The sequence below is a fragment of the Carex rostrata genome, chromosome 1 (assembly GCF_964058835.1).
Source record: "Carex rostrata chromosome 1, lpCarRost1.2, whole genome shotgun sequence".
Taxonomy (NCBI): domain Eukaryota; kingdom Viridiplantae; phylum Streptophyta; class Magnoliopsida; order Poales; family Cyperaceae; genus Carex; species Carex rostrata.
The window spans coordinates 3550416-3577256 of NC_135918.1; the positions used below are offsets into that span (position 1 = coordinate 3550416).

At 32.8% G+C, this 26841-nt stretch overlaps 3 protein-coding genes and 1 long non-coding RNA gene across 4 annotated transcripts; all 4 read left to right on the forward strand.

The window, feature by feature from the left end:
- The first annotated feature begins 353 nt into the window (after positions 1–353).
- MYB69 (myb domain protein 69) lies at positions 354–3059 on the forward strand. Its single transcript, XM_078300508.1, has 2 exons — positions 354–704; positions 2271–3059. Exons 1-2 carry the CDS (start codon positions 548–550, stop codon positions 2897–2899), a joined length of 786 nt encoding a protein of 261 aa, XP_078156634.1. The 5' UTR covers positions 354–547; the 3' UTR covers positions 2900–3059.
- A 2812-nt stretch (positions 3060–5871) lies between these two features.
- LOC144565118 (uncharacterized) lies at positions 5872–8042 on the forward strand. Its single transcript, XR_013514842.1, has 3 exons — positions 5872–6007; positions 6840–7557; positions 7597–8042. It is a non-coding gene; the product is annotated as an uncharacterized LOC144565118 (long non-coding RNA).
- Positions 8043–20976: 12934 nt separating this feature from the next.
- Positions 20977–24430, forward strand: LOC144552573 (carboxyvinyl-carboxyphosphonate phosphorylmutase, chloroplastic-like). The gene is made up of 7 exons (XM_078300556.1): positions 20977–21316; positions 22113–22186; positions 22362–22444; positions 22547–22571; positions 22717–22736; positions 23128–23283; positions 23803–24430. The coding sequence occupies exons 1-7, from the start codon at positions 21042–21044 to the stop codon at positions 24145–24147; spliced, it is 978 nt and encodes a 325-aa protein (XP_078156682.1). The 5' UTR covers positions 20977–21041; the 3' UTR covers positions 24148–24430.
- Positions 24431–24673: 243 nt separating this feature from the next.
- PSAN (photosystem I reaction center subunit PSI-N, chloroplast, putative / PSI-N, putative (PSAN)) lies at positions 24674–25694 on the forward strand. Its single transcript, XM_078300565.1, has 3 exons — positions 24674–25065; positions 25179–25304; positions 25445–25694. Exons 1-3 carry the CDS (start codon positions 24817–24819, stop codon positions 25532–25534), a joined length of 465 nt encoding a protein of 154 aa, XP_078156691.1. The 5' UTR covers positions 24674–24816; the 3' UTR covers positions 25535–25694.
- Positions 25695–26841: the final 1147 nt, after the last annotated feature.

A 26841-nucleotide genomic window follows, 5' to 3' on the forward strand; every position in this document is an offset into this window, starting at 1 on the left:
GACATAGTAAGCGGTTTAATTTAAGCAAAAGAAGTAGTACTGGTGAAGTTTGATATGAAGAATATTACCATAGGATCAGCCATATATCTGTTGGCAGGAAATATATGTCCCCATTTAAACTGTAATTAATGCAGTCATCCTTGACCTAATGTCACAACTCACAACATCAGTGGTATTAATCAGTATGTTTTGATATAGCCTCAGAGCCGTTGATTTAGTCTTAAACAACCAATAAATTTATTTCTGTTTGGTGCAATGTAGAGAAAGTACTGAACCTGAAGTGGGTTCCATTATTCATATGTGGAATGTTTCTACTTGCTACTATTAAAGCCCCTCTCTCTTTTTTTCGTGTAAAACTGAGAAAAAGGACTTGCCATCCAAGCCCTAAAAATCAAAACCCAACTCTCCTTTCTTGAGTTGTATATACTTATAATCCCATCTCCCCCCTCCTCTTCTCAAGTACTCATCTTCCTCTCTCAACCTAGTTACTTTTAATTCCTGGTATCTTGACTTACGGGTAGAAGCAATTGCACACAGATCAGAAAGCATGGGTTCTTCATCTACAAGCAATGCATCTGAAAGCACAAAGGTGTGTCCCAGAGGCCATTGGAGGCCTGGTGAAGATGAGAAGCTGCGACAACTAGTGGAGCAATATGGCCCACAGAACTGGAATTCGATTGCTGAAAAGTTACAAGGGAGATCAGGTTGGTTAATTCATTTATTTACATAAATATAAGTAAGCTCTTGATTTTGTGTAGTTTAACTTTAAGTAAAATTATGTTATGTATATGAGTTTCCTTTGTTTTGATATTATATTGAGTAATTTCCCAAAATTTATGTGTATACAATAAGATTTCATCCCTTGTGAGCTCAGATATGAGCTTTTAATACAAGTCATATGCTAATTTTTTTTATACAAATTATCAATAATAATTTCAAAAAGTAAAGTTCAGATTAATCTTTCTATAGCTACATGTTTATTGATGTTAAGGAAATTGTAATTCCAAAATTTCAATGGGCAAAGAGAAACAAATATTGTTTTGATTTCAAAAGAAGTGGACTTATTTCATAATTATAATTACGTACGTTGAATAAATCTTTTTTCTTACTTCTATTTTTTTTGTTTTGTTGTATAATAGGAATCACGAGTCTGTTTTCCTTTAAATCTGTTTCGTTATTTGGGTGTTTTTTCCTGTAATATTTTATAAAAAAAAATTACACGCTAAAACATACATACAAACATGTAATAAATTACTTAGAAGTTGATCACTTTGTCCAAGCTTTCTACTAAATACATATAAGAACTTTAAGCATGTTGTTTTCGCGTCCTCTGTAAATTTTGATATAATCTTTGCTCTGAGGAAGTGTACACTTATGTAAATTAACATGGCATAATCGTTACTTTTGCTTATATATGTTATATAGAGCAAAACTAGGGTGTGATGTGCTCACCAAGAGGGGTCGGTGAGCACACCTCCGAAATACTATCGGATTGACTTCGAACTACTAATTAATTCAAACCGTTGAAATCCAAGTACTTCGTAAGTGATGCATGCAAAATTTTTAAAATTTCGAATTTATTTAGTACAAGGTTAAGCGGGCACAACAATGAACATTTTATAAGTTATTTTTTTAATTGTTTTATGTATTATTTTTTCATTTTTTTTGACCGCTTGACCATGTACTAAATTAATTCGAAACTTTAAATTTTTTGCATGTATATGCATCATTCACGAAATACTTGAATTTCAACGGTTTGTGACCATGTACTAAATGAATTCGAAATTTTAAATTTTTTGCATGTATATGCATCATTCACGAAATACTTGAATTTCAACGGTTTGAATTCGTAGTTCGAAATCAATACGATAGTCTTTTGAAGGTGTGCTCATTAATATATCTTGATGAGGACATTACACCCTAGTTCTACTCATGTTATATATATGGAGAAAATTTTCTCTTGTACTTCTGTTTTCTTATTGCTAGTTCACTTCCTTTATTTAAACATATATGCATTCAGTGAACATATATACATAACTTTCCTATATATTCATGCATACACACAACGAGGGAACCTATCCACATAATTAATCTTTCTTCTTTATTATCACAAACAAAAATAATTCATTTGCTTAATTTCTTCAATCTTTGATGAAAATTAAACATTTTAGCATTCAATCAACTGGATATTCTAATTCCCAATTTCAAAGTGCATTATGGTCCTTTAACTTCTGGAATATTAATAATATTATTTTCTATATATATGACAGGAAAGAGCTGTAGGTTAAGGTGGTTTAACCAACTTGACCCAAGGATCAACAAAAGACCCTTCACTGAAGAAGAAGAGGAGCGCCTCTTAACTGCACACAGGGTTCACGGAAACAAGTGGGCCCTTATTGCCAGACTCTTTCCGGGCCGCACAGATAATGCAGTTAAAAACCATTGGCACGTCATAATGGCGCGGCGCCAACGTGAAAGATCGCGTCTTTATACTAAAAGATCCTCTTCAGATCACATTTTACAAAGCACGTCAGATAACAACATAAGCAGATTATTTGGCACAGATTCTAGCAGTACTTCTCACCGTTTTCATTTCGACTTTGGGAACTCTGGCTCAAAGGAGAACAATAATAGTAGGGGATCATTTTGGGCCTTCTCTAGGTCAAATTTTAGCTCACCAGCTCTAGGGTTTGGTGCAAGTGGTGATGTGTACTCCCAAAGATATAATTTTGGGCATAGTACTAACAAGCAAGTGGTAATGCCTATTCCTAATATGAGATTAAAAGGGAATTTTGAACACGAAAATGATCATATAATCAATGAGAGTGCAAGTAATGAGCCATTGAAGAGAAATGATGTTCCATTTATAGATTTTTTAGGGGTTGGAGTTGAAAATTAATTAGTCGATCATTCAAGAAAGATTTTGGGTTGATCGATGTATTCTGATGATCTAATATCACCAAGGTTGTGATAATTTTGTTAGGCAGGCTTAGAGCTATTATGTGTCATTGAATAAAGCTTTAGTGTATGCATTGTAGATATCAATTAATTTGTTAATTTTAAAGTGGGTCACATTTTCAGTTATATTTTCTGATTGCTCCAATAAAAGCCATCTCAATATTAGAAAGTCGTAAATCCATCTATAAATCATAAATAAAAAACTGAGACCATTACGTATTGTCAATGTAGGCTGGCAGTACAAATATCATGCAAAACAGAAGATATATGAGAATGCTGGCTAAATATATTACATCCATGTTATTTATATTTTATATTAAATTATATTTTTAACTCACAAAACATTAACTAACATTTTTTCCATTTCGGTACATGTTAATTTGCTATGTCTTGGAGTACCTTAGCTCACAGATTACACGAAAATGTAAAATAATCTCCATGTTAACTAATTAATTATATATGTATACATCTAGAGGAGGGTTCAAATGCCTCCATTTTTTGTGCCTCCATGATGCCTCCATTTTTAAAAACTTTAATAACTCAAAATTTAAATCTTAAAATTCAAAATAAAACCGTTGGATATGAACTATATCATTTTATCTATGCACATGTAAAAAATTATGGCATTCCAACTTTGTTTTGATTGTCATCTTGAACTTGTAAAAATGTATACAAATTTGGATAATTTCTAGACGTTGATTTTTCAACTTATTGATTCATATAAAAGCAAAATCAAAATGTGATAATTTTTTATGGGCACATAGAGAAAATAACATAGATTACATCTAACGGTTTTATTTTGACGTTTAAGTTTTAAACTTTGAGTTATTTAAGCTTTTAAAAATGGAGGCATGATGAAGGCACAAAAAATGGAGGCATTTGAACCCTCCTCATACATCTATATCTTTCTTACTCATTTGGTCAAATTACTTTACAGGGAGGCAAGGTATAGCGTCTGCGCTGAGTGTTTGGTTCAATGTGCTTAATGTAGCAAGGGGCATATATATATATATATATATATATATATATATATATATATAGAGGTTGGCTAAGATCAAAGTGGTAGTTCCTGAGCTTTGGTGCTACCAATTCGTTTTTTAATTTTCAAAGTTCAAAATGTCGATCTGAACCATTCAAGTTGTTCTCCATATTAAATTGTGCTTGAAGACCAAATTTTACATTTTTATGAATTTTTTTACTATTTATTAAGCCACTTTGAAAATCGTTGATCCAACGGTGGCTTAACAAAACAGTAAAATCAGAAGCCACCGTTGGATCAGCTTGAACGGTTCGGATCAACGTTTTGAAATTTAAAAATTGAAAAACGAATTGGTAGCACCAAAGCTCAGAAACTACCACTTTGATCTTAGCCAACCTCTATATATATATATATATATGAAACTAAATTCTAAAACTTTCAACTAATTTTTAGCTAAATTAATTTCTCTTTACTAGCATCGGACAAATTTGAATAATATATATATCGCATAGATGTCTTCTTTGACCTCATTTTTAACAAATCTTGAATGGGCGGCGCCTTTTGCTTTACGTACGTTACCGTTGCCTAGTTGGTCTTGGAAATTTAATACCAATTAAGGTAGAATAATGCAACAAGAAACGACTCCCAACCTGAAGAGAGTTCTTAAATCACTTTCCTATAATTTATAAGTTATCTCAATATTCCTTATACTTTTGCAACAAGATTACTGACGTTGACATCTCATTCGGGGATGCAATAAGTTTGACAGGAAGTTCACTTCACTTCTTTGTTCAAGAAAAAGAAGCATTAACAAAATTGTGAAAGTGATATTATATATAACAGTGGTTTTGTTTCTACAAATTATGCAACGGGAAATTTCATTGCAGATCTAGTAATCAAAAGAAAATATGAGGTTATAATCAGTGGGTCCATTTGTATAGTTTGTATTTTGTTTTATTTAAGTTGTTTGTGATGGTATACCAGAAATTCCTGTCATAACTTGATTAGAGAACAGTAATAAATTCTTGATTTTTTTAACGCCAAATACTTCAAAAAGGTTAATTACTAACACGCTATTAGTCATGGTTCCAATTTTTTTTTAATGAACTGTGGGTAAACAAGGAAGTGAGATGGTCGGAGAACATATATATATACACGGTTGGACCATGGTTGCTGTGGTTCAAAAAACTTTACCGTGAGTAAAGAATGAGGGTTCTATATATTTACCCACGACTTGATTGGATGATCACCGTGGGTAATGAGGTGTGGGTAGAAAAAAGTTAAGCATTCAACCATGACAATCAGGGGCGGATCTACTGTAGCGGCAACTGTTCCACCATGAAAATCGAAAACTAATTTACAAAGACTAGATTTTGAACCTTATCCTATCTTGGAAATTGATATTGCTCTACCCTGTAGCCCAAATTAAAATAACTGTCCCATTGTATACTAAACTTTGTAAATAATTGCCCAATTAACTTTGTAAATAACTGGTCCGCATTGTAACACTATGCAAAATACATATATGAGATTAATTACTGAAAATAATATATGAAACGTCTAGATGAAGTTTTCAGTGAAATATGTATTATTTCAAGAGATTATTTTTCTTAAAAACAAGTTAACAACACATGGTATTAAGAAGTTAATAAATGATAACGTATAAGAATCAATATATTTGAGAAAGTGTATAAATATATATATATATATGCAACAATTAAAATAAGAAATAATTAACATATGTGAGACTAATCTACAAATTCTGAAAACTTGGAGGTTGAAACTGAAAATTTTACATGGGGACCCACGTGTTAGTACCTATTTTCATTTAGATTTCTCTCTCTCTCTCTACGTGGCAATGCTTCTTTGTTCCAGCGTGCCACATACAGCTCACTTAAGAGTTGCTTGCTCTATTACCCATCTAAACTCTCTCACACAAAATCTTTGTTTTATCTTCACAAGATAACCTGCGGGGGGGTTCCCTCTCCCTTTTGAGTATATTTTGATTTGGAGCCTTGCTTGCTCTATGTGCTAAATTTGCCTCTCTTGTCACGTGTGGCACAGGAATTGGTATACTTCTTCTATATTATTTATTTACTTTTTTTTTCGAGCACAATTTAGAGTTCTTGATTAAAACTGAAATTAAGAAAGTTAAAGCTTGCTTTGGCTGTGAAATAAACAAAAAGGTTTATTGGATTATTTAGAACCGAAAAACTATATTTGTAGAAGATATAGAAAATCCATATGTAATCTTATTCTTATATACTTGTACCTATACCAATTATGACGTGGATGTGAGTTTAAACCCAAACCCGGTACCAACCTCCAACTAGCCCTATATTAGTGTTTTATTGTTATGGTGATATTAAGGATGTTGTTCTGACCATGGTACCGATCAGTACCAGCAGGTCTTATCCATTATTCCGGTTCCAGGGATCGAATTGTTAAAATAGAAGAATTGGAGGAATTGACCTATTAAATTACCATAAGCTTACTAATACAAAACTTGTCAGAAGTACTAAGTATATAATATTGAAGATTGAGAATGAAATCTTTGTTATTTCTTGATCGAGTTCAATTACACTGTACATGGGTCTTATATAGATCACATCTCTAATGTAACTAGCAATGACAAAGAGTCTATTACAAGCAATCCATTTAAGTTGTACAAGGTTAGATATCTAAACTATCCTCTATTTAAAAGAACAAAGTTATGAAATTGAACCTGAGTTACGGTAAAAAGTTAATTGATGTAAATGAATTAAGGAAATGATTAGTTGTACATGATGCTTTTAATTAATGACGATTAACAAAAACATGAATCAATTACTAAGTATATGTAAATGATTTTGTTAACAATTATTTTATAATTTGTAATTGAGGAAATATTATTATGTCATAGGTATTGATTATTGTGAAGCGATACTTGACGGGACCGTTCAGAACAATTAATATGCAATGACTGATCGTTCAATTTGCCCTACGATATCAGGTGCGAGGTTATTAGATTAGTCTGAGATTCATAATTAGGAATTAAATCGTAACTCGCTGTGCATTTTGAATATTTGATTGACTGCATTGATTGAACTGTTGCATCATATGCATAGACCAATACAACTGAAACTGAATTACAGGTAAGTCTGTTGACTGTCATGTTGATATTGTTTATCGATTGGTTTATTCTTATTGCAAATGATTGATTGAGACCACAGTGATTGAATTGAATGAATATTGAATACTGAAATCCTTGAACCTCCATATAGTGGAGAAAAAAGATTATTATACGTAAAGTCTAGCTAGCTACTAGACTTTACTCTAGGACCCTTATGCGCATATGGTGAATGGCCCCAACTGAATCCAGTACCGGTTGGATAGGGGATATTGAATAAATGTGAAATGTGACTGTAAGACTAATGAACTGTGGTAACTGTCTTATCATTGATTTTCTTTCTGATAATGACAGTATTGTGATATTGATTTCGTATTGTTTCTATTAATCATGTGTTGGGATAGATAGAACGGTATAAGCCCTGACACGACAGATACATGTTATAGTATCTATCAGTGTTACCAGACTAGAAATTGTAAAGTTAAGAAACCAAACATTACCAGACTTAGTGGTTATAAAGATTAGGTCCCAAACGTTACCATACTTAAAGTATTAAAAGATTTTGACCCAAACCATTTATTCTGATAAGATTCTTAGAGTTCTGATTTATTTATATAATTTTTGTTGTTCAATTGGATACTATTATTGAGCATTTGCATTCGTCATTATAGAACTGAACTGATAATTTCTCGTGTGGTGATTTCATTCTGAATATGGATTTCCTTCGAATCCAATAATCTGAGTGGCAATCAGTACTGAGAAATAATTTATTATTTCTCACTCGTTTCCCCTTGTGGGTTACAGGTTTATTATATGAAGATAAAGAGCGATTCCAGGTTATAATTGACAGCAGGGCCACCTAAAGGTATGAGATTTGGGGTTATTTTATCTAACATGGTGCAGAGAGTATTAATCTAGCATCATCCACCGTAAAATGTCAGATAATTATTGTAAATAAATTGGTATGTGACAAAAATAATGGATGCTATTGGCAATGCATAAAAGATCCATACCTAGTGTTACGTATATTGTATGAAAAATAGACACGGTAGAATCGTCTCACCTCCGGATCGGGGGTGTGACAACATTCTCTGAGATATCTCACATTTGTCGTGACTTTTTGGAAAAAATTAAGAAAGGTGCGGCCCATTAATTGATTAGAATACATCGAATAGAAAAATGAAGAAAGCTGCGCTGCCCTATCTCTTTCTGTCTCTCTCTGTTTGTCAAACGAAAAAAAAAATACATGCTCGTGGCTCGCCCCTCTATCTCTGTTTGCCGGACTGGCGACAAAAAGAAAAAAAAAAACACGCAGATCAAAGAAAAGAAAAAAAAAACGCAGAAACACTCCTCTCGCTCTACTAAGTGTATGGTGGTTGTTTTAATTCAATAATGTGCTTAAGGTGAGCGTCCGCGCTGAGTGTTTAGGTAGGTTTGATTTTGAGAATTGTCGGATTGGGTCATGTTCGGTTGAGTCATTCAATTTTGGATCATTTTTGAATTTCGGGCAGGTCCGATTGGACCAGATCGAACTCGGATTCAGGTCAGTTTAACTTTCTCTAAGTTTGGATAGGATCAGAACAAACAGATTTTTTGAGTTGAGTGAGATTTGTCAAGTCAGGTGATGTTTAGGTCGGATCAAGTTCATTTGACTTAGGAGAATATAAAGATCACGTGTCAGATTAGGTTGGGTTTTATTGGGTTTCGTGTCATCTAACTCCGCGTCATGTTCGGATCTCGGATTTTCTCGAATCTGAATTGGTCGAGATAAGATTTTTCCAAACAAATGAAGACAGTCGGATTTGAATTGAATCAGGTTGGACGTCGGATGGGATCAGATTTTGTCACTTTTAGAGATGAAAGAGATTATGAGTCTGGAGAGTAGAAAAGAAGGGCCAAGTGTATGGTCTGGACTAAACTTGTTATCTCCTTTTATATTCATGGGCCGGGTCTAGTAAAGTATTGAACCCAATGTCACGTTCTTTTTATTGTAGGCTTTACAACGGGCCTTTCACTTTGTTCTATACCACTAAATGCACCTAGGTTTTGAGATTATTTAAAAAAAAATAATAGATTGATAATATACTGGGTGATTGAGTGAGTCTATGGTACTATCCATATTATGATTTGGGACTGTGTTACGGCTCTATATTCGAGTTTTCAAATCCTAACGGTCAATCCGAACCATTCATCTTGTTCTCCATATTAATATGTGTTTGGAGATCAAATTTTACATTTTTTGAAATTTTTTTACTATTTTTTTAGATTTATTGAAAATCACTGTTTTTGGATGGTCCAGAATTTTCAGATCAAGTGATTTTCTAAATATCTAAAAAAATAGTAAAAAAATTTCAAAAAATGTAAAATTTGGTCTCCAAACACATATTAATATGGAGAACAAGGTGAATGGTTCGGATCGACCGTTAGGATTTGAAAAATCGAATATAGAGCTGTAGCACGGTAACAACCCATGATATGCATAGTACCATAGACTCACTCCTGGGTGATTTATATTTGAAGTAGTTCATTATTTAATCCTCCAAGTACCATAATCTTTATACCAACTGATGTTTTTTAATGTTATGGGCTAACAAAAAATTAAGTACTTATAACATTAATATATGTCAGAATATATTGTAGTTTTTCTCTTTCAAAATTCAAACTCTCTAGATCTTCATTTAAAAGGCCGATCATTGAGGTTTTTTTAACATTAATTTTTTATCATTGTCTTCCAAAAACAATAGTCAAACTCCGCCTTTGGTTTCAGTAGGGATTTTAATGTTTTTTTTTTTTTTTGACACAAATTGTTGCATGAAGGTGGAGGTTATCAAATATATATTCTAGGAATTTCAGCTTCAATAAACATGTGGTTTCCTACTTATATCTTTTTATTTAGTGTGGTTTCTGAAATGAGTAGAGTTCAAATACTTCGTGTCTTTCATGCTTTAATTGTACCTCACATCCTTACCTTCATTTTTAAAGCTCAAAAAGTCGATATAAAACGCTCAACAAGATTCCATAATAAATTGTAACTTGGAGACCAAATTTTATTTTATTTTGGATTTTTTTTACTATTTTTTAAGATAAATATAAAATTACTATCGTTAGATGATTATCTTCTTCTGAAAAAATAATTTTGTACATATTTAAATATATAGTAAACAATTTTGAAAAGAAAATATAAAATTGGTCTCCAAGCATATTTTAATATATATATATTATATTGAACGATTCAGATCAACTATTTGAATTTTAAAAACAAAGATAAAAATATGAGACAAGAAAATATGATGCATTTGATCATTGCTCAAATATAAATTAATATGATTCAAGTTTCATAAAATTCACAAGTAAAAAATAGAAATGGCATTTGGGTCCTTTTAATAATTCTCAATTATAAAATTACAATTTATCATTCTACTATTATAACTTATATTTAGTCAAATAATATTTTAACTATTCAGAATAGTACAAAAAAATGTTTGTATAACCTTATTTATTATTGTATTTTTATTATTAAAAAAATATTTTTAGTTAAATTTAGACTTCTACATATTATTCAGATGCATTTAATCAAAAGAAGAAAAATGAAGTAATTGGAGGGGTGAGATTAAATCTGAAATTTCAACTTTCAATCGTAGCCGTTGGCGGATCGGACACCCAACGTGCTTAATAATAGAATGGATTATATGCATATAACGAATCAACTCATACCATGTTGTTCTGTCTACATATCTTAATCTTGATTAAAACCTATCGTGAAACTATGGTAATATGCATGTAACGAATCAATTCATACCCTAAATTTTTATTTTTATTTTTAGAATTCAAACAGTCAATATAAATCTATTAAGCATGATATTTATATGAAAATTTACTTGGACCAATTTTATATTTTTTAGAATTATTTTACTATTTATTTTTAAATAAGTAGAAAATCATTTGATCTAAAAATTCTGAGCCATTTGAAAGCTGGAGTTTTCTACCTATTTAAACAAATTTCAAAAAAAAAATATAAATTGTGGTCTTTAAGTATATTTTCATAGTAAAATTCTATTTAATAATTTGAATTGACTATTTAAACTTTGAAAATAAAAAAATTCATGCATATCACATGCTAATATGTAATATGCATATTATCATAGCCTCACTTTTAAAACCAACTTCTTTATTTTCCGACCCACACAAGACAGTCGTATGATAGTAGCATATCAAGAGACGACACTCGTCATTTTAATTTTAATGATGGTTGTAGATGTGAAACAGTCAATGTAATTATACTTGACAACTACGGTTAAGATTTAAAATTTAAAAGAAAATCCACGCTCTATCGATCTGTTTAGATCAAGCTTCGACCCCATTATAATCACTAATAGCTAGTATAGCTGATAAATTTTACCTTTTTTTTTTTCCGAATTATATGATAAAATTCATTATTCCTTTTCCTCACAGCTTAACGAAAGTTAAGTTCATTACTCAGCTTTTACATGTATTTAAGTGGAATTGAACTTGATCAAGTACTCCTTGATTCATGCATAGAGAACGTTAAATTCAGATGACGAACATTTTTTTAATTAATAACATCCATCAATAATTTTGGTGCAATTTGAAAATTAATTAGTTATCCGTTCAAACGATCTGTAAATTAATTTTATAGCTGAATTTGTTTTCATTTAATTTTGAGTTGGGATCCATTACAATGAATATTTAACAATCTTGATAATATATTTTAATTGAGAATTAGTGACTAAAAAATGAATTAATTTAAAAAGTGTTCAAAAAATAAAAACAATTATAAACATATTTTTTTTTAATGTATCAAAATACAGTTAAATATAGACGTTGGAAGTTTTTAAACTTGCATCAAATTTCATTTTTTTATGTGCATCATATAAATATTGTATATATTGTTATACTAAATGCACCACTAATCGCTTAAAATTGAAAAGTAATTGCGATTAAAAGTAAATAGATGAATTTAGAGAAATTTCACACGCAGGGTGATAATGGAGTTCGGCAAAACAAAGGCCTACGTCTGCGGGGCGTCGCAACCTCTTCTAGGTGCGTCTTTCTATACCCAACGAGAAAGGTTTATAACTTGTGAACCGATGAGCCCTTACAACCAAGGGAAGTCATACGGCCAACTAGAGATGAGAGCCGGCGAGCCCTTACAACCAAGGAAAGTCACACGAACAACTCAAAAAGATAACGAAGTCTCTAAATCAATGTTCGCAAGAGAAACACTCAAAAGTTTACTCTAACCTAATCTAACTCAAGATTAGTGAAGTAGATTTGAGGTTGTTTGAGGGATATTGAAGTTCTAAGTTCTCACAACAATGGAGGAACTCAAGCCCACAGAAAATAGGTTGTTGCAATGTTAGGGGCGGTTGGGTTAAGTGGGGAAGAGACCACACAGCTCTATTTATAGAGACATCTCAAGAAAAAATAATTTGACTTAAAATGTTACAACGTTTTAGTTCAAAATATGATTTAGGGCTTTCAATTGTCTGTGAGCTCATTTCAAACGTTACCAACAATTTCACTTTGTGGAAACTTGATCAAAAACATGAATTTCTGAAGTTTGGAAATTTAATTAAAACGTTACCAACTTTTTAAAACATTACACAATTTTTTAAAACGTTACGAAAACTTGCATTGCTTTCGCCTTTTTACTCCCTTTGTACCCATCATACTTTTGTCCTGGCATTTGGTCTTGTTTTTCTTCACCATCCATGTTCTTCATGTGTAGAAGTAGTTCTAAGCATGTTTGGATGGTGTGCCCCTTTCTATGGCATGCAAAGCATATTACTTGTTTGTTTTTCTCTTCACGTTCCTTGTTGTATTTTCTTTCGAAATCAAGCATGCCTTGAAATATTTTGGATAAGAGAATGACATCTTTGGATGATTCATGGTCATTCTTGTTGAGAAATTTGTTATTTGATAGATGGGTCCTTGTAGAGCTAGAAAGGTTACAGTTTTGTACCGGAAAGGCTACGGATTTTGATTTTGAATTTTGCTTTAGCTTTCCGGATTGTCAAAGTTTCTCTTCAAAACTCCGAAAGTGTGCATAGAGATCATCCGGTGTGAATGATTCGTGTGTTCCTTGGATTGCTTCTAGGACACTCACCAAACCTTCCCACCTATGCCTCCCAAGCATGACTCTTAGTAGGTTTCCTACAATTTTATCATTAGAAAGCGGTTCTCCCAATTCGGTAAATTCATTTTGAATATGCATAAGTCTATTATACATATCCTTGATGCTTTCACCATCTTCTACCTTAAAGATTTCCAATTTGGTTTCTAAACCGGTTATCTTGGTTCTTTTAATTTGAATATTTTCCTCATATCGATTTACAAAGCCATTCCACATTTCTTTTGCACTTAAGGTGCTACCAAAGATTAAGACAACCGATTCATTAACCAAATTATATATGACATTAATTGCGAGATTATTTTTTTTCTTTGCTTGTTTGGATTCGGGAGTCTCGACTTTATTGTCATTGGTACTATCGGTAACAGGGGTATTGAATTTTGGTGTATACCCCTTGTCAACCACATCCCATATCTCAAGAATGTTTAAATAATTAATCATGATTTTTTTCCAATGACTAAAGTTTTTGGTTGTATTACCGAAAATTACGGGTTCTCTCACACATCTATAGGGTGCCATTTGTCAAGTTGATCTAACTCGAATTAAGTGAGTCTTAATTTGAGTAACTTGCTCTGATACCACTTTGTTATACTAAATGCACCGCTAATCGCTTAAAATTGAAAAATAATTGCGATTAAAAGTAAATAGATGAGTTTAGAGAAATTTAACATGCAGGGTGATAACGGAGTTCGGCAAAACAAAGGCCTATGTCTCCGGAGCGTCGCAACCTCTTCTAGGTGCGCCTTTCTATACCCAATGAGAAAGGTTTATAACTTGTGAACCGATGAGCCCTTACAAACAAGGGAAGTCACAAGGACAACTCAAGAAGAGAACGAAGTCTCTAAATCAATGTTCGCAAGAGAAACACTAAAAAACTCACTCTAACCTAATCTAACTCAAGATTAGTGAAGTGGATTTGAGGTTGTTTGAAGGATATTGAAGTTCTAAGCTCTCACAACAATAGAGGAACTCAAGCTCACAGAAAATAGGTTTTTGCAATGTTAGGGGTGGCTGGGTTAAGTGGAGAAGAGACCCCACAACTCTATTTATAGAGACAACTCTAGAAAGAGCAATTTGACTTAAAACGTTACAGACGTTTGTTAAAATGTTACAACGTTTTAGTTCAAAATACGATTTAGGATTTTTAATTTTCTGTCAGCTCAGTTCAAACGTTACCAACGATTTCACTCTGTGGAAACTTGATCAAAAACATGAATTTTTGAAGTTTGGAAATTTAATTAAAACGTTATGGCAACGTTTTTGATTATTTTAACTTTGATCAAGTTGTTTCACAGCGTTTTTTTAAGGTATAATCGTTATAACATTTTACAAACGTTACTAACGTTTGTATCATGTTGAAACAACATCAAACACACTTTATCAAGTTTAAAATATTACAAATTAAATTCTTGATAAATGTCTTCATGATTTCTTCAGTTCAAGCAATCTACATTGCAATTCCAATTGGTTTGAACCTGTATAATTCTAAAATAGAAGAAATTGTAAAATTCAATAATTGTATATTTTGCAAATTAGTCAAATAAATGAAAAAAATTATTGCAAAATACAACATATATCACATTTTAAAAGTTGGATACCAAAATTTCAAATTAGCTTTTACCATTATTAAGATCGCCGAGTAATTAATTTGATCCTGACCCTTAAATTAATGTCTGAATAATTCTAAAATTGTATAAAATTGATATACAAGATAATTTATAAAACGTTTGGTGTAGTATATATTTGTTTTAATTTCATAAAGTTTTAAGTTGATTTTTTTAAAAAAAAAACCTTCGCAGAGGCTGTGAAGTTATGAGAGGTAATCAAATTATCGATCTTTGAGTAACCAACAATTCTAAGACTTTTTTCTAACCAATTATAATACCTCCCCTTTCTCTAAGTTGATTGTCAGTAGCCGCATAATTTTAGTAGTAACATTTGATTATAAAAAAAAAAAATGTATAAATTGGGAAAAATAAATGCATAATGTGAACGGGTTAATTGGGTAGCACTTATTCCACACTCCCACACTAGAAAAGTTCAGAAGTAACTTCCGACAGTTACTTGAAAGAAAAAAAAAAAAACTTCCGACAGTTACCATTGTTTACATATTTTATTGCTGTTATTCGCCGGCCAACTGGCCAAGGCTTCTTAATCTTGGTAATTCTACAACGAGGAATTTACTGAATGGTACGTTGACTTTTGAGGGTTAACGTAGATAGAGTTCAAAATATAATTTTTTTTTTATATTATGAATGGAGATTAAATTTGTTCTGTTCATTACATTTTATTCTTGAATATAATGTAAAATAAGACATAAATACAAAACTTTTAAAAATAAATGGTGGTCAATTGACTTCATTACTTATGATGGGTGGCTCTGTTTCTGGAAATAGATGTCAAGTTCTAGGCTGGTTGGAACTTCTTGCTTACCGATGAGCAGACGATTGAAGTGCTAAAAAAAAATGCTGTTGAAATTGTTTGTCAGTATCTTATATCTTAGTAGCTACAGTGGTTAACTTTATTCACACATTAATAAATAATGAGAATGGAGTAGGTTGAATGGACCCAGGACCATCTAATCCGCTTTATAATCCGTGTACATAAAAATTGATGTGTGTACAAATATTAAAATAGAGCGTACAAATATTAAAGCGGATCAGACATTCAGACGAGTCTTGAAGCTCATCAAACTTAAAATAAATCTGATGAACATCGGACCTACAATGCAATTATGAATAATAGAGAAGTTATCTAGTTTTTCGTTTCATTTTTTTAGATTGTTAGTAGAAGATAGTTCCTTCGTTTTCAATCCTCAAAAATTTTCTAACCTTACTTGTTTTTTTTGGACTTACGTAACATTTTTTTACAAAATTCAATTTTTATTTTTTATTTTTTCTACACATGCTTGGTATGTTAAGTATATATACTTGATAGAGTAGAACTAGGGTGTTCTTAAACTCACCAAAGTGTTTGGTGAGCTTAACTCCAAAATTCATCAAATCAATTTTAAATGACAAATCCGAACCGTTGGAACCCGCCTATCTTACGTGTGATGCGTCTACATGTGAAATTTTTAAACATTCAAATTAGTTTAGTATAAAGTCAATCGGTCAAAATTAAAAGGTTAATAAATTAATTAGTGCATTCATTTTTTGAACGTTTTTTGACCGCTTGACTTTATACTAAATTAATTCGAATGTTTAAAATTTTCACATGTAGACTCATCATTTGTAAGGTAGATGGGTTTCAATGGTTCGGATTCGTCATTTGAAACAAATTTGTTGGATTTTGGAGTTAAGCTCACCAAACACTTTGGTGAGCTTAAGAACACCCTAGTTCCACTCATTAATACTTAATATGTTATATACCAAAACTTGCACACACATGTTTCAACACTTGCACGCACTACCTCTAAATTCATGACCTTCTAGAAAGTGATCTCAGTCAAAGATTTTTTGAAATTTTTTGTGGAAAACTATTATCGGGTTCCTAAATAATAACCCCAGAGTACTTGACAGTTATTGTCAAAAAATTTTAAATTTTTTTATAGAGAATTTATTTATTTACAATGACACTCTATGAACTAATGTTATTATTTAATTAAATAACGAGTAGAATAATTAATCTAAAGGCTGCTACAACTAAAAAAAAATTAATATTGAATTTACTATAATCAAAATTTAAATAATTAAGTGAAGTTCATTAAAAAAAACTATATGTATTACTGCTTATTAAATCAAAATTAAGTTCTGAAAAATTATTTAACTGTCAAAACGGTAAAGCTTACGAATGTGAAACATATATCAATCTCTATTTCAACTATAAAGTATTGTGTTTAATGTTTATTTTCTTATGTATATTATTTAGTCATGTCATTAGAGTACTTTTATATTGTTTCAGATAAACTATATCCTTAAATTTTCTTTGATCTATTTACTTGATGACATTTTGTGAAAGAAACAAATGGAGTCGAGTCATGCAAACTTTTTTGGGGTCCAACTAATTAGTTATTTGTTTCTCAATCTTATTACATATAATTGAGTTTCTTATGAAAAAATAATTTCAATATATGAATGGAAAATATTGATGTCCGAACACAATTTGAAAAAAAATTGTCTAACAAATTATATACTCCACAAATTTTTTTTGTTGTTGTTAGAATTGATTATATTTTTCGAGAGTTGCTAATAGTTATCTAGAGTAAAAATCACTTTGTATTCGTTCATCAATTAAAAATCACTTTAATTTATATCTAGTTGAATATGCTCAAAAGATAAAAAAAAAATCAGTAAAGCACAACAACTCACCAATTTTTTTATTTTTATTTTTAGAAAGAAGGGCTAATACAAGTAGCTAGATTAATTACAATTGGTGAATCCGGACCTTTCATTTACTTTGCACGAATCTAATAGCACAAATAATACCATCCTAGATAGGTAATGTTCCTGAGAGAATTTGAAGCTGTAAAGTAATGGGCCCACTATCCACTATCTGAGAGCATAACGGAGTAACGGACTCACCGATTAAAAAATGAGATTAGATCATCTGCTTCGGGGTACAGGAAAATCCTGCCCTCTCTATCCCTGTAATTGGGACCGGTCACTCTTAAAGGGGGCCAGTCACTGTTCATTTTTGAATTTGGGGTCCACTAACAGTAACTCTGGGAGCAGATGATTCGATTTCTTAAAAAATATCTATTGCATCAGTTTCAAGTCGAAATCAAGCCATTATAAAGTTGAATATCGAGTAAGCTCGAGTTTTAACGAGTCAAGTTTAAGCTATAAGTTTTTTAGTTCAGAATTACACTTTGTTTCGAGGTAACTCGACATCGAATTAGTACGAGTCGATTTCGAATATGAGTAGCATGTTCGACCTTGTTTTGCATGTCTGCAGCAAGTGCTAAAAATAGGCTAGATATACATAGTGTCAAAGCTATGTTGCATGGATACAGGTACGGGTATCGTGTCGGATACAACACAAACACGGTGACACGATAATTTTTAAAAACCTCCGACACAATACGCTTATTATATATATAATTTTAATTATAATATTAATTCAATTATATAAATATAAAAATACTTGGTACAATAACGCAAGCATAAAATATATATAAAAAACTACTCTAATTTGACAACAAAGAGAAGGTGGTCGATCGAGTGGTAAACTATTATGTCGTTGAATCACATGTCCGGGGTTCGATTCCTGCATGCTCTAAAAGAAAGGTTTTTGATTGCGGTTCATGCGCGGTGCACGGCTTTAGCGCGGTTCTTGCACGGTCCACGGAGAAGCGCTGGTGCATGGGCGCGTGTCGGATGCGTGTTCAGATAGACAAAGGCGTATCGGCAGGTTTCAACAAGGTATCAGAGACCGTATCAAGAGGGTAGGGACACGCTTGCTCACTTGACACGCTAGCTGGCGTGTCTGACACGTATCGTGGCCGTATCAGAGACGTGTCGGTGTCGAATACGTATCGGACACAGATACGATGGCTTCCTAGGATCGAGTGTCAGGGTAACATAGTGTCAAAGGTAATTTTCTTTTAAAATAACACCAATATATACAATTAACTTGCATAATAGTACAATACAACATTTTTCAAACAATAAAAATATTATGTATTATACAAATACATGCATATATGAGCGTCACTCATCTGTTATTTATTGGATAAATATAACGTATCTTCTTTGAGTTCTTTAATTTCTTATTTATCACTCAACACTTAAATATATCTAATTTATTTTTTAACTCTTAAATTCTTTCTTTTTTATCTATAGAGTTAATTATCCATTGTTTTTTTTTTGAAGAGTAGTGGTATATATCACCGATTTCATTTGAAATCAAAGCATATCTGATTTTAGTACCAAATTGGTACCAGAATCAAATATAACAAGTCCATACATCTATTCAAAATAAAGCAAAAACAAAAGCAAAAGAAGACTAAGTTCACAGAACAAGTACACAACTAAGAAAAACAAAACATAAGAAACTACTGAAAACATATGAGTGTGTATAAAGCTAAAGACTATATATCTAATAAATCTTCATCACTCTCCTCTTCTTCAGACATTGGAGATGGAGAGTTGCCAGCTCCAAAACCCTTGTGTAGTCCTCTAATTAAGCAATTTGATTACCTTTGTGCGGACCCTATGATCAAAGCACATTTGTGCCATAGTGGGCGTAGTTCATAATTTCTCAAGTCATGAGAGATACTTTGGCACTCTGGGTCAAAGTCTAATTTATGGCGTAGTTCAAAATTTCCAAATATAAACAAGGATAAAGGAACCTTGGGTCTAAGAGTATGGGCATCTCCTTGCACGTCTAGCTTTCATTAGCTGTCATGAAATTTCCCAAATCAAGCTCAATTTTTTTTTTTTTTTTAGTGATAGCTCCTATTCTCCAAGTTTGCTTCTAGGATGAATTTAAGTAATTGGTGAAGGTCAAGTTTCAGATTATTTAAGGTATTTTTTAGAAAAAAATAAAATTTAATTTCAGAATTTTGATTAATTGCTATCTCGTTTTGTGAAGGGAACATACAGGGGCGGACTCAGGATTTTCGTCAGGGGGGGCAAAAAAATATCGAATCAAATTTAAACCTATTAATTAATTGGGTACTCGATAAAAAAAAAAAACAATGTTTTGACTTATAATTTCTGATCTTATAACTTATAATTAATATTATCAATTATAATTCAAGAAATTTATTTTGATTTTAACACTAAATTTAACCCGAATTACAAATCAAACATTCAGAAGGGGGGGGGGGGGGCAAAATTTTTTTTAAGGAGAGGCAAAGTCAACCGGTACCAATAGATCACTACTAAAACTTGAAATCCAGAGAGATCCGTCCCTAGGAACACAACAAAAAGAAGGAATAAGTGAAGGTATATTTGTCAATTGCATTTTTACAATAATCAAATACAAATTTAATTAAATAAAGAGGAATAGAAGAACGAATGTTAAATTTTAATGGGATATTAGATATTATGATGTTTTTTATAGACAAATTGACTATTTTGAAAATTTGTATGAGTATAACTGAAAATTTTCTCTTTATTATTTTAGCTATGGATTTAATTATGATTAACTTCATAGTTACTATGTAATGGATTAAAGAAGAAAGAGTTTGTGGAGTTAAGGGATAAATTAAATAAATTAAAATATTTAGAGGTAAATAAAAAATTAGAAGAGTCTGTGACATCATACAAAAAATTATATATAAAATTTATAATTATTTGTCACTTCAAAACCTTCAAATTATAAAAATGCCATTCCGAAATTTGAAATTGTAAAAATACCACTCCAAACTTCATTAATTTGTAATTTCGCCACTCCAAATAATTAATGGATAGATTTTCAGGATCCAATGGATAGATTCTCATGATCCAATGGATAGATTTTCAGGATGCGCACGCAGATTGCAGAACCATTAATGCAGATTTCAAACTGGGTTAATGGATAATAAATGTATTGAGAACCTAAAGTACAAGTAATGGACACATCCTGTTTCCGGATCCTTTGCATTACCTCATTGTTTGAGTTTAATATGGACCGTTCGATCAAAATCCGTGTTAATCTAGCAAATCATGTAATGTAATGGAATCCTTTAAGATCGTACCATTATATAATGAACGGACCAGATTCGAACTCATCTTTTGAGGTACATTAGTTGATATGAATACGTTTAATAACGTTATATAACGGGATGTGTCCAGGATCACTACTGGAGGTTAGGGAAACGCTAAATCAAACCCGTTAAACCCCTACTTCGTTCTCTCCGCCTCGTCGGGCTTAACCCCACTCTCCTCTCTTCTCCTCCTCGTCCTCCTCATTTCAAAATGTGTTCAATCTCTCTGAAATCCTGGCCAGTCTCGCACTCTCCGATTAGAGGCTCTCCGGTGCGGCGTCGCTCCTCGGTGGCGGTAGCAGCATCCGCCGGGGGGAGCACGAGGATACACAAGCTGATAGAGAAAGAAGGCGTGGTGCTGATGCCAGGCTGCTACGACGCTCTCTCAGCTGCGATCGTAGAAAAGACTGGGTTTACCGCTGGGTTTATCTCTGGTTACGCGCTTTCAGCTTCTCTCCTTGCCAAGCCTGACTTTGGCCTTCTCACGTCTCTCTCATCCCCTTTTCTCTCTCTAGTTCGTTCTTTTTCGGTGTTTATATTTTGCGTCATTGCAATGGATTGGCAATGCAGCACAGTTTTTAAAACTCATAAAGTTATTGGTATTTCCAAACTATTCAATTAGCCATCTAAATGTTGGAAACAATGGATTGATGATCAGTAGAGAAAAAAAAAGTACTTAATAATTTATCTTGCACGACGTGTGTTGAAGCATATAAAAATGTTTAATTTGGATAGGCTCGAGCCTTATCAGTCTCCTTCCCTTTCCTCTGTCTCTGTTTTGGTTTCTCATTCTGTGTTCTATTGGGAAACTACAATAGAGCAGTATAAAGCTTCATGCTTTGCATCTGGTCATCCAAAATTCTATTCTTTCTATAGCCACTTCAATGTTCAGATTTTTTCAATGGATTACCTGATCTTTTTGATTCACTGTCAGAATATAATATATGATCAATTTCCTAAAAAAGAAAAGAAAAAAAAAGAAGGAAAAGATGATCCAGCTTGTGTGAATGGTTCGGCTTTAAAAAAAAATGTTATTTTGTTTACTAAATAAATGTATTGGCGATTTATTGTGAAGGATTAAAACGTTAGATCATTAAGTGCCTGAATTCAGCATATACACCTTAATTATAGATGCCTAACTGTTTGTTGCATCGACTTAATGTACTATTCTATATATTACACCTTGGTTCATTTGAGAAAACACTTGCATGCGTATTCTCCTACATTTTATATTATGGTATTTCAGAAGGTCTTATCTAAATTTTTTTATATTTTTTTTCAGGCCACCAGAGATGGCAGAGACAGCTAGGTTTGTTTGTGCAGCTGCACCTCATATCCCAATAATTGCTGATGCTGGTTTGTTCTTTTTCCTGCACTCTATTCTACTATACTACCATGTGCTGGTACACAATACTTGTACAGTTAATGGCAGTATGGTACCAGTCCAAGTTGATAGCTTCTGTGCCTGGGCTCAATGCTTTACACTTACCTCAAAGAATACTTGTTTGATTTAATGGAAGATAATGTGTAGATACGGGAGGTGGAAATGCTTTAAATGTGCAAAGAACAGTTCAAGATCTTATTGCGGCCGGTGCTGCTGGTTGCTTTCTTGAGGTATAATTTTTTTGTACTTATTTGTCAGTCAACCCCCTGATAATTCCTATATTCTGTTGGTTATTGTTTTTTGTAATAATAGTTGTTTTTTGTGATATATAGGATCAAGCGTGGCCAAAGAAATGTGGTAAGAATAAAAGTTCCTGTCATGGAGGCATAATTCTATTTCCTATTGATTTTTTTTTTTGGTTTTCAAACTTCTAGGCACATCATTGAAGTATCTAATCTAAAATTCTGACCTGCTTTTTTTTTTTTCCTTCTGGAAATGCAAGGACATATGCGTGGTAAACAGGTAACCAAAGTCCTCCGGAGGTTTTATTATATATTTTGTCTTTTAAAATTTCTTTGTGAATTGGATATCCGCCAACAAACCTTAAAAAAGAAAGAAAGATGAGAACGAAATTTCTTTCTAAATGTCATTATCTATATATGTATCTAGCTCTGGCTGATAAGCTCCATTCTAATAACTCAATTTGTTAAGCATCATCAAGCATCAATGAGTAAAATAAAATTAATGGCACCAGTGGTGCACTCAATTACTGTATTGATAATCTGTGTACAAGTACTGTTCGAGCATATCCCAATTTCAATGCTTCTTTCAAATTTTAAATTATATGGTAAAATCTTTATACCGGAATCAAGATTGTATTTGTGCAATCCCTTACCTGCTATTCTTTTGTTAGGTGATACCAGCTGAAGAGCATGCTGCTAAAATAGCTTCAGCAAGAGATGCAATAGGAAATCATGACTTTTTCCTGGTTGCACGCACTGATGCACGTGCCACCTCAGCTAGAGTCGGCTTGTCAGATGCAATTGCACGTGCCAATCTCTACATGGAGGTACCAAGTTTTTGAAGAAGTTGAATCAGAACCCGTTCTTATTAGAAAATTGCTGAGTGCTCTCTCTCATATTTACAAAAGTAAACCTATTTTATTGGAAAAATGAAAGTTGTACCACCATGAGTTGATCCATAACTCCTGATTTTGTTATAGTGGATCTCCAAAGATCTAGTTATGAAACCATTGATTGCCGTAATTGACAAAATGTTACAGTCATAAAGTAAAATTGGTAAAGGCCTAGAGTTAAATAACAGGGGCCTTCCTTCATTTGGCTTATGGGAAAATTATTGAAAATTTAGGGGCATCATCTCAAATATGCAAAACCTACATTTCACTGAACTCCCTTTCACCATTCCGGTGCCAACTCCATTTCGGTCTAATGCCCATTCATCAGACTCTGGTTCGTCTTTGTTGAAATTTCTTTGTATAAAAATGACTTGTTCATAGTATTATTATTATTATTTTTTTTTTGTGTGTGTCTCAAGCATTCTTCTTATCATGCTTTCTTTCTTTTGACAGGCAGGTGCAGATGCGTGCTTCGTGGAGGCACCGAGAGATGATTATGAGCTCTGTGAAATCGGTCGACGCACGAAGGGTTACCGCATTTGCAACATGCTTGAAGGTGGAGTTACACCTCTCCACACCCCACAAGAGCTCGAGGAAATGGGATTTCACATAGTGTTGTACCCCCTCACAACTCTTTATGCCTCTACACGTGCAATGGTTGATGTTTTGAATGTGTTGAAGGAGAAAGGCACAACAAGGGACTTGTTGGGTTCTCTTGCAACCTTTGAGGAGTTCAATAACTTGATCGGGATGGAGTCTTGGTTTAAGCTTGAAAAGAGGTTTTCAAGTTGGAGGTGAAATGTGAGGTGTCTTTGGTTCTACTAGATTTTAATTTTTTTGAGCTTTTTTGGGTGTTGATGATCTTTAATAAGCTCACTAATATGTGTGGGGGTTCTTTCTGTTGTGGCTTTCATTTTCAGTCTACTCTGTTTGAGCGAACTATAGAGTGTTCTTTGCTTGTGTTGGTAACTTGTCTTGCCATCTCTAAGCCATAGCATGTTGGGCAAATCTATCTTGAACAATTAAAGCTGGAAAAGAATTAACAGAGTAATTTTATAGATACTTTTACTATAATGACAAATCATGTTTTAATATTATAATATGTAGTCACTAAGATGTCATATTTAATAAATTTACAATGTTGATGGCACTAATTGTGTCCTGGAATTATTGGATGATTAATTTCCAAACCGAGAAGTACAAAAATATATTGTGAATAGTATTTCCCATGGTCCCACACCCCTTATAAAACCAACCACTATTTTGGATAGTGGGACCTACAGAAACATAGAACATCCAATCAGCCATAAGGCAATCTCACCTTATCCACACTGAGCACACTCCCACCACAATCCCCCCTCTTGCTCATCGTTTCTCTTACCTCATCACACCGCTAATTGTTCTTCCTCTAAAAACCACCAAAAATAACCATCAAGCTCCCAGTTGACCACATTACCTCCCAAGAAGATGGCATCTGCTAACTCGAGTGTGTTGAGTGCGATTTCAAGCGCAACTGCTGCTACTGCAAATGCCAAGTTGCCGGTAGTCAAGGTGCAACAAGTACGGGTTCCAGAGACAAAGCAAGCTGCTGTTGAGGGCAGGAGAGCAGCACTTTTTGGTCTTGCTGCAGTTGCACTTACAGCAACAACTGCAATAACACCATCGGCCAAAGCCGGCGTTATTGAGGAGTATCTCGAGAAGAGCAAGGCTAACAAGGTTTAATTATTTCATTCATCATTAAGTCCCTGCTTTATTTTGTTCCTCATCAAATCTCTATTCTTTGGATGCACTTGAATTTTGATGTAAATAGGAAAAATTGTCTCATGCAGGAATTGAATGACAAGAAAAGGTTGGCAACAAGTGGTGCGAACTTTGCACGTGCATACACCGTTGAATTCGGTACATGCAAGTTCCCCTACAACTTCACTGGTTGCCAAGATCTGGCTAAACAAAAGGTTCAATTCTATAATCTTACTATTATATGTCCAAAAATTGCAGTATTACATTATTTTCGCATGATCAGAAATCATATTATATAACATAAACTCTAGGATATTATTTATATGTCCTTTTCAATATATGTTTTCATTTACAGAAAGTGCCGTTCATCTCTGACGACTTGGAGATTGAGTGTGAAGGGAAAGAGAAATACAAATGTGGATCCAATGTTTTCTGGAAATGGTGAAATTTGTAAAATTTAAACGCCTCGAATTGTGTACTAGTTGAATGAATCCATGTTTGTTCAAGAATAACTGTTGAGCTCAATTGTATATCCCTGTTTTTTTTTTCCCTATATTATTTTGTTTTCCTGGATGCATGTCAATTATATTGTGTTGTGTTATTTTTTACACATCTTTCCTGCACAAGTTGCGTCGTTTGCTTCGTAATTGAGTAATTATTATACCATGCGCGCCACTACTGCTAAAGACTAGCCAGCACCTGCCTGTTGGATCTATCCTAAATTAAATACAAGAAAGGGATGCTTCAACATAATTCCCTTGAGTAAATATCGTGGCTGACAATTTTGGTTGGTAATTTCATGGATCAATTCATATTAATTACTTTATGTAAAATCATGTTTGATTGGAGCCCTCAGTTTTTTACCTTGAGAATTTGCATCCATAGCTGACTTTTGTTTGAATGGCGATTCTAGTCCTTTCTGGACTCTGAATTAGGAACGAAGAAAAGGGAAATAGTGGGTTTTGATCTGTAGGATTTAGTAAAAAAATTTAAATAAAATTGTTTTTATTTTTATTTTTGAGCATATATATATGGTACAAATCATAAAAAGGATTTAGTACAAAGACAGTGTGGGGAAATTAACTAAATTTAAAGCATTGAAATTTCAAATCTCACGCATCTTTTTTTTTTTTTTTAGTAAAAGTTGTATGAAACGTGGAAAATATCATATTTCGAGATATATTTTTTTAGGTATTAATTGCCAATATATATAGGGAAATTTCATGTATCCCAAAAAAAAAAAAAAATTCATAATTACGTATTCCCCCCTCAAAATTTATAATATCATATTTGTCCTTCAAAATTGCAAAAATTCACATATTTATCCATTTCATTAATTTTAAAATTATCAACCTTCTACATTCATAATTTATATTTTATCCTTATAAGAACTAACAGAAATTAAAACAAGCTTTATAGTTACTTCTTTTTTCCCGCGTGAATAGGCATACAAAACTCTCTAGATTGTACATGAAACTCCCTGGAGCGACACTCAAATTCATCATCTTTTCTTGCCATATGGAGACATTACTACAGTGCTGCAAAGTTTATCAATTGTGGTGTTGTATTGGGGTTGTAACCACCCTCTTCTTTTGTTATCTGGAGACACTACTAGTGTGCTACAAAGACCTTCAATTGAAGTGTTATAATATTAGGATTGCGATCATCTTCTTTTGTTGTCATTTGGAGACACTACAAGAGTGCTCCAAAGACTTTCAATTAGAGTGTTGTATAGGATTGAAACTACTCTCT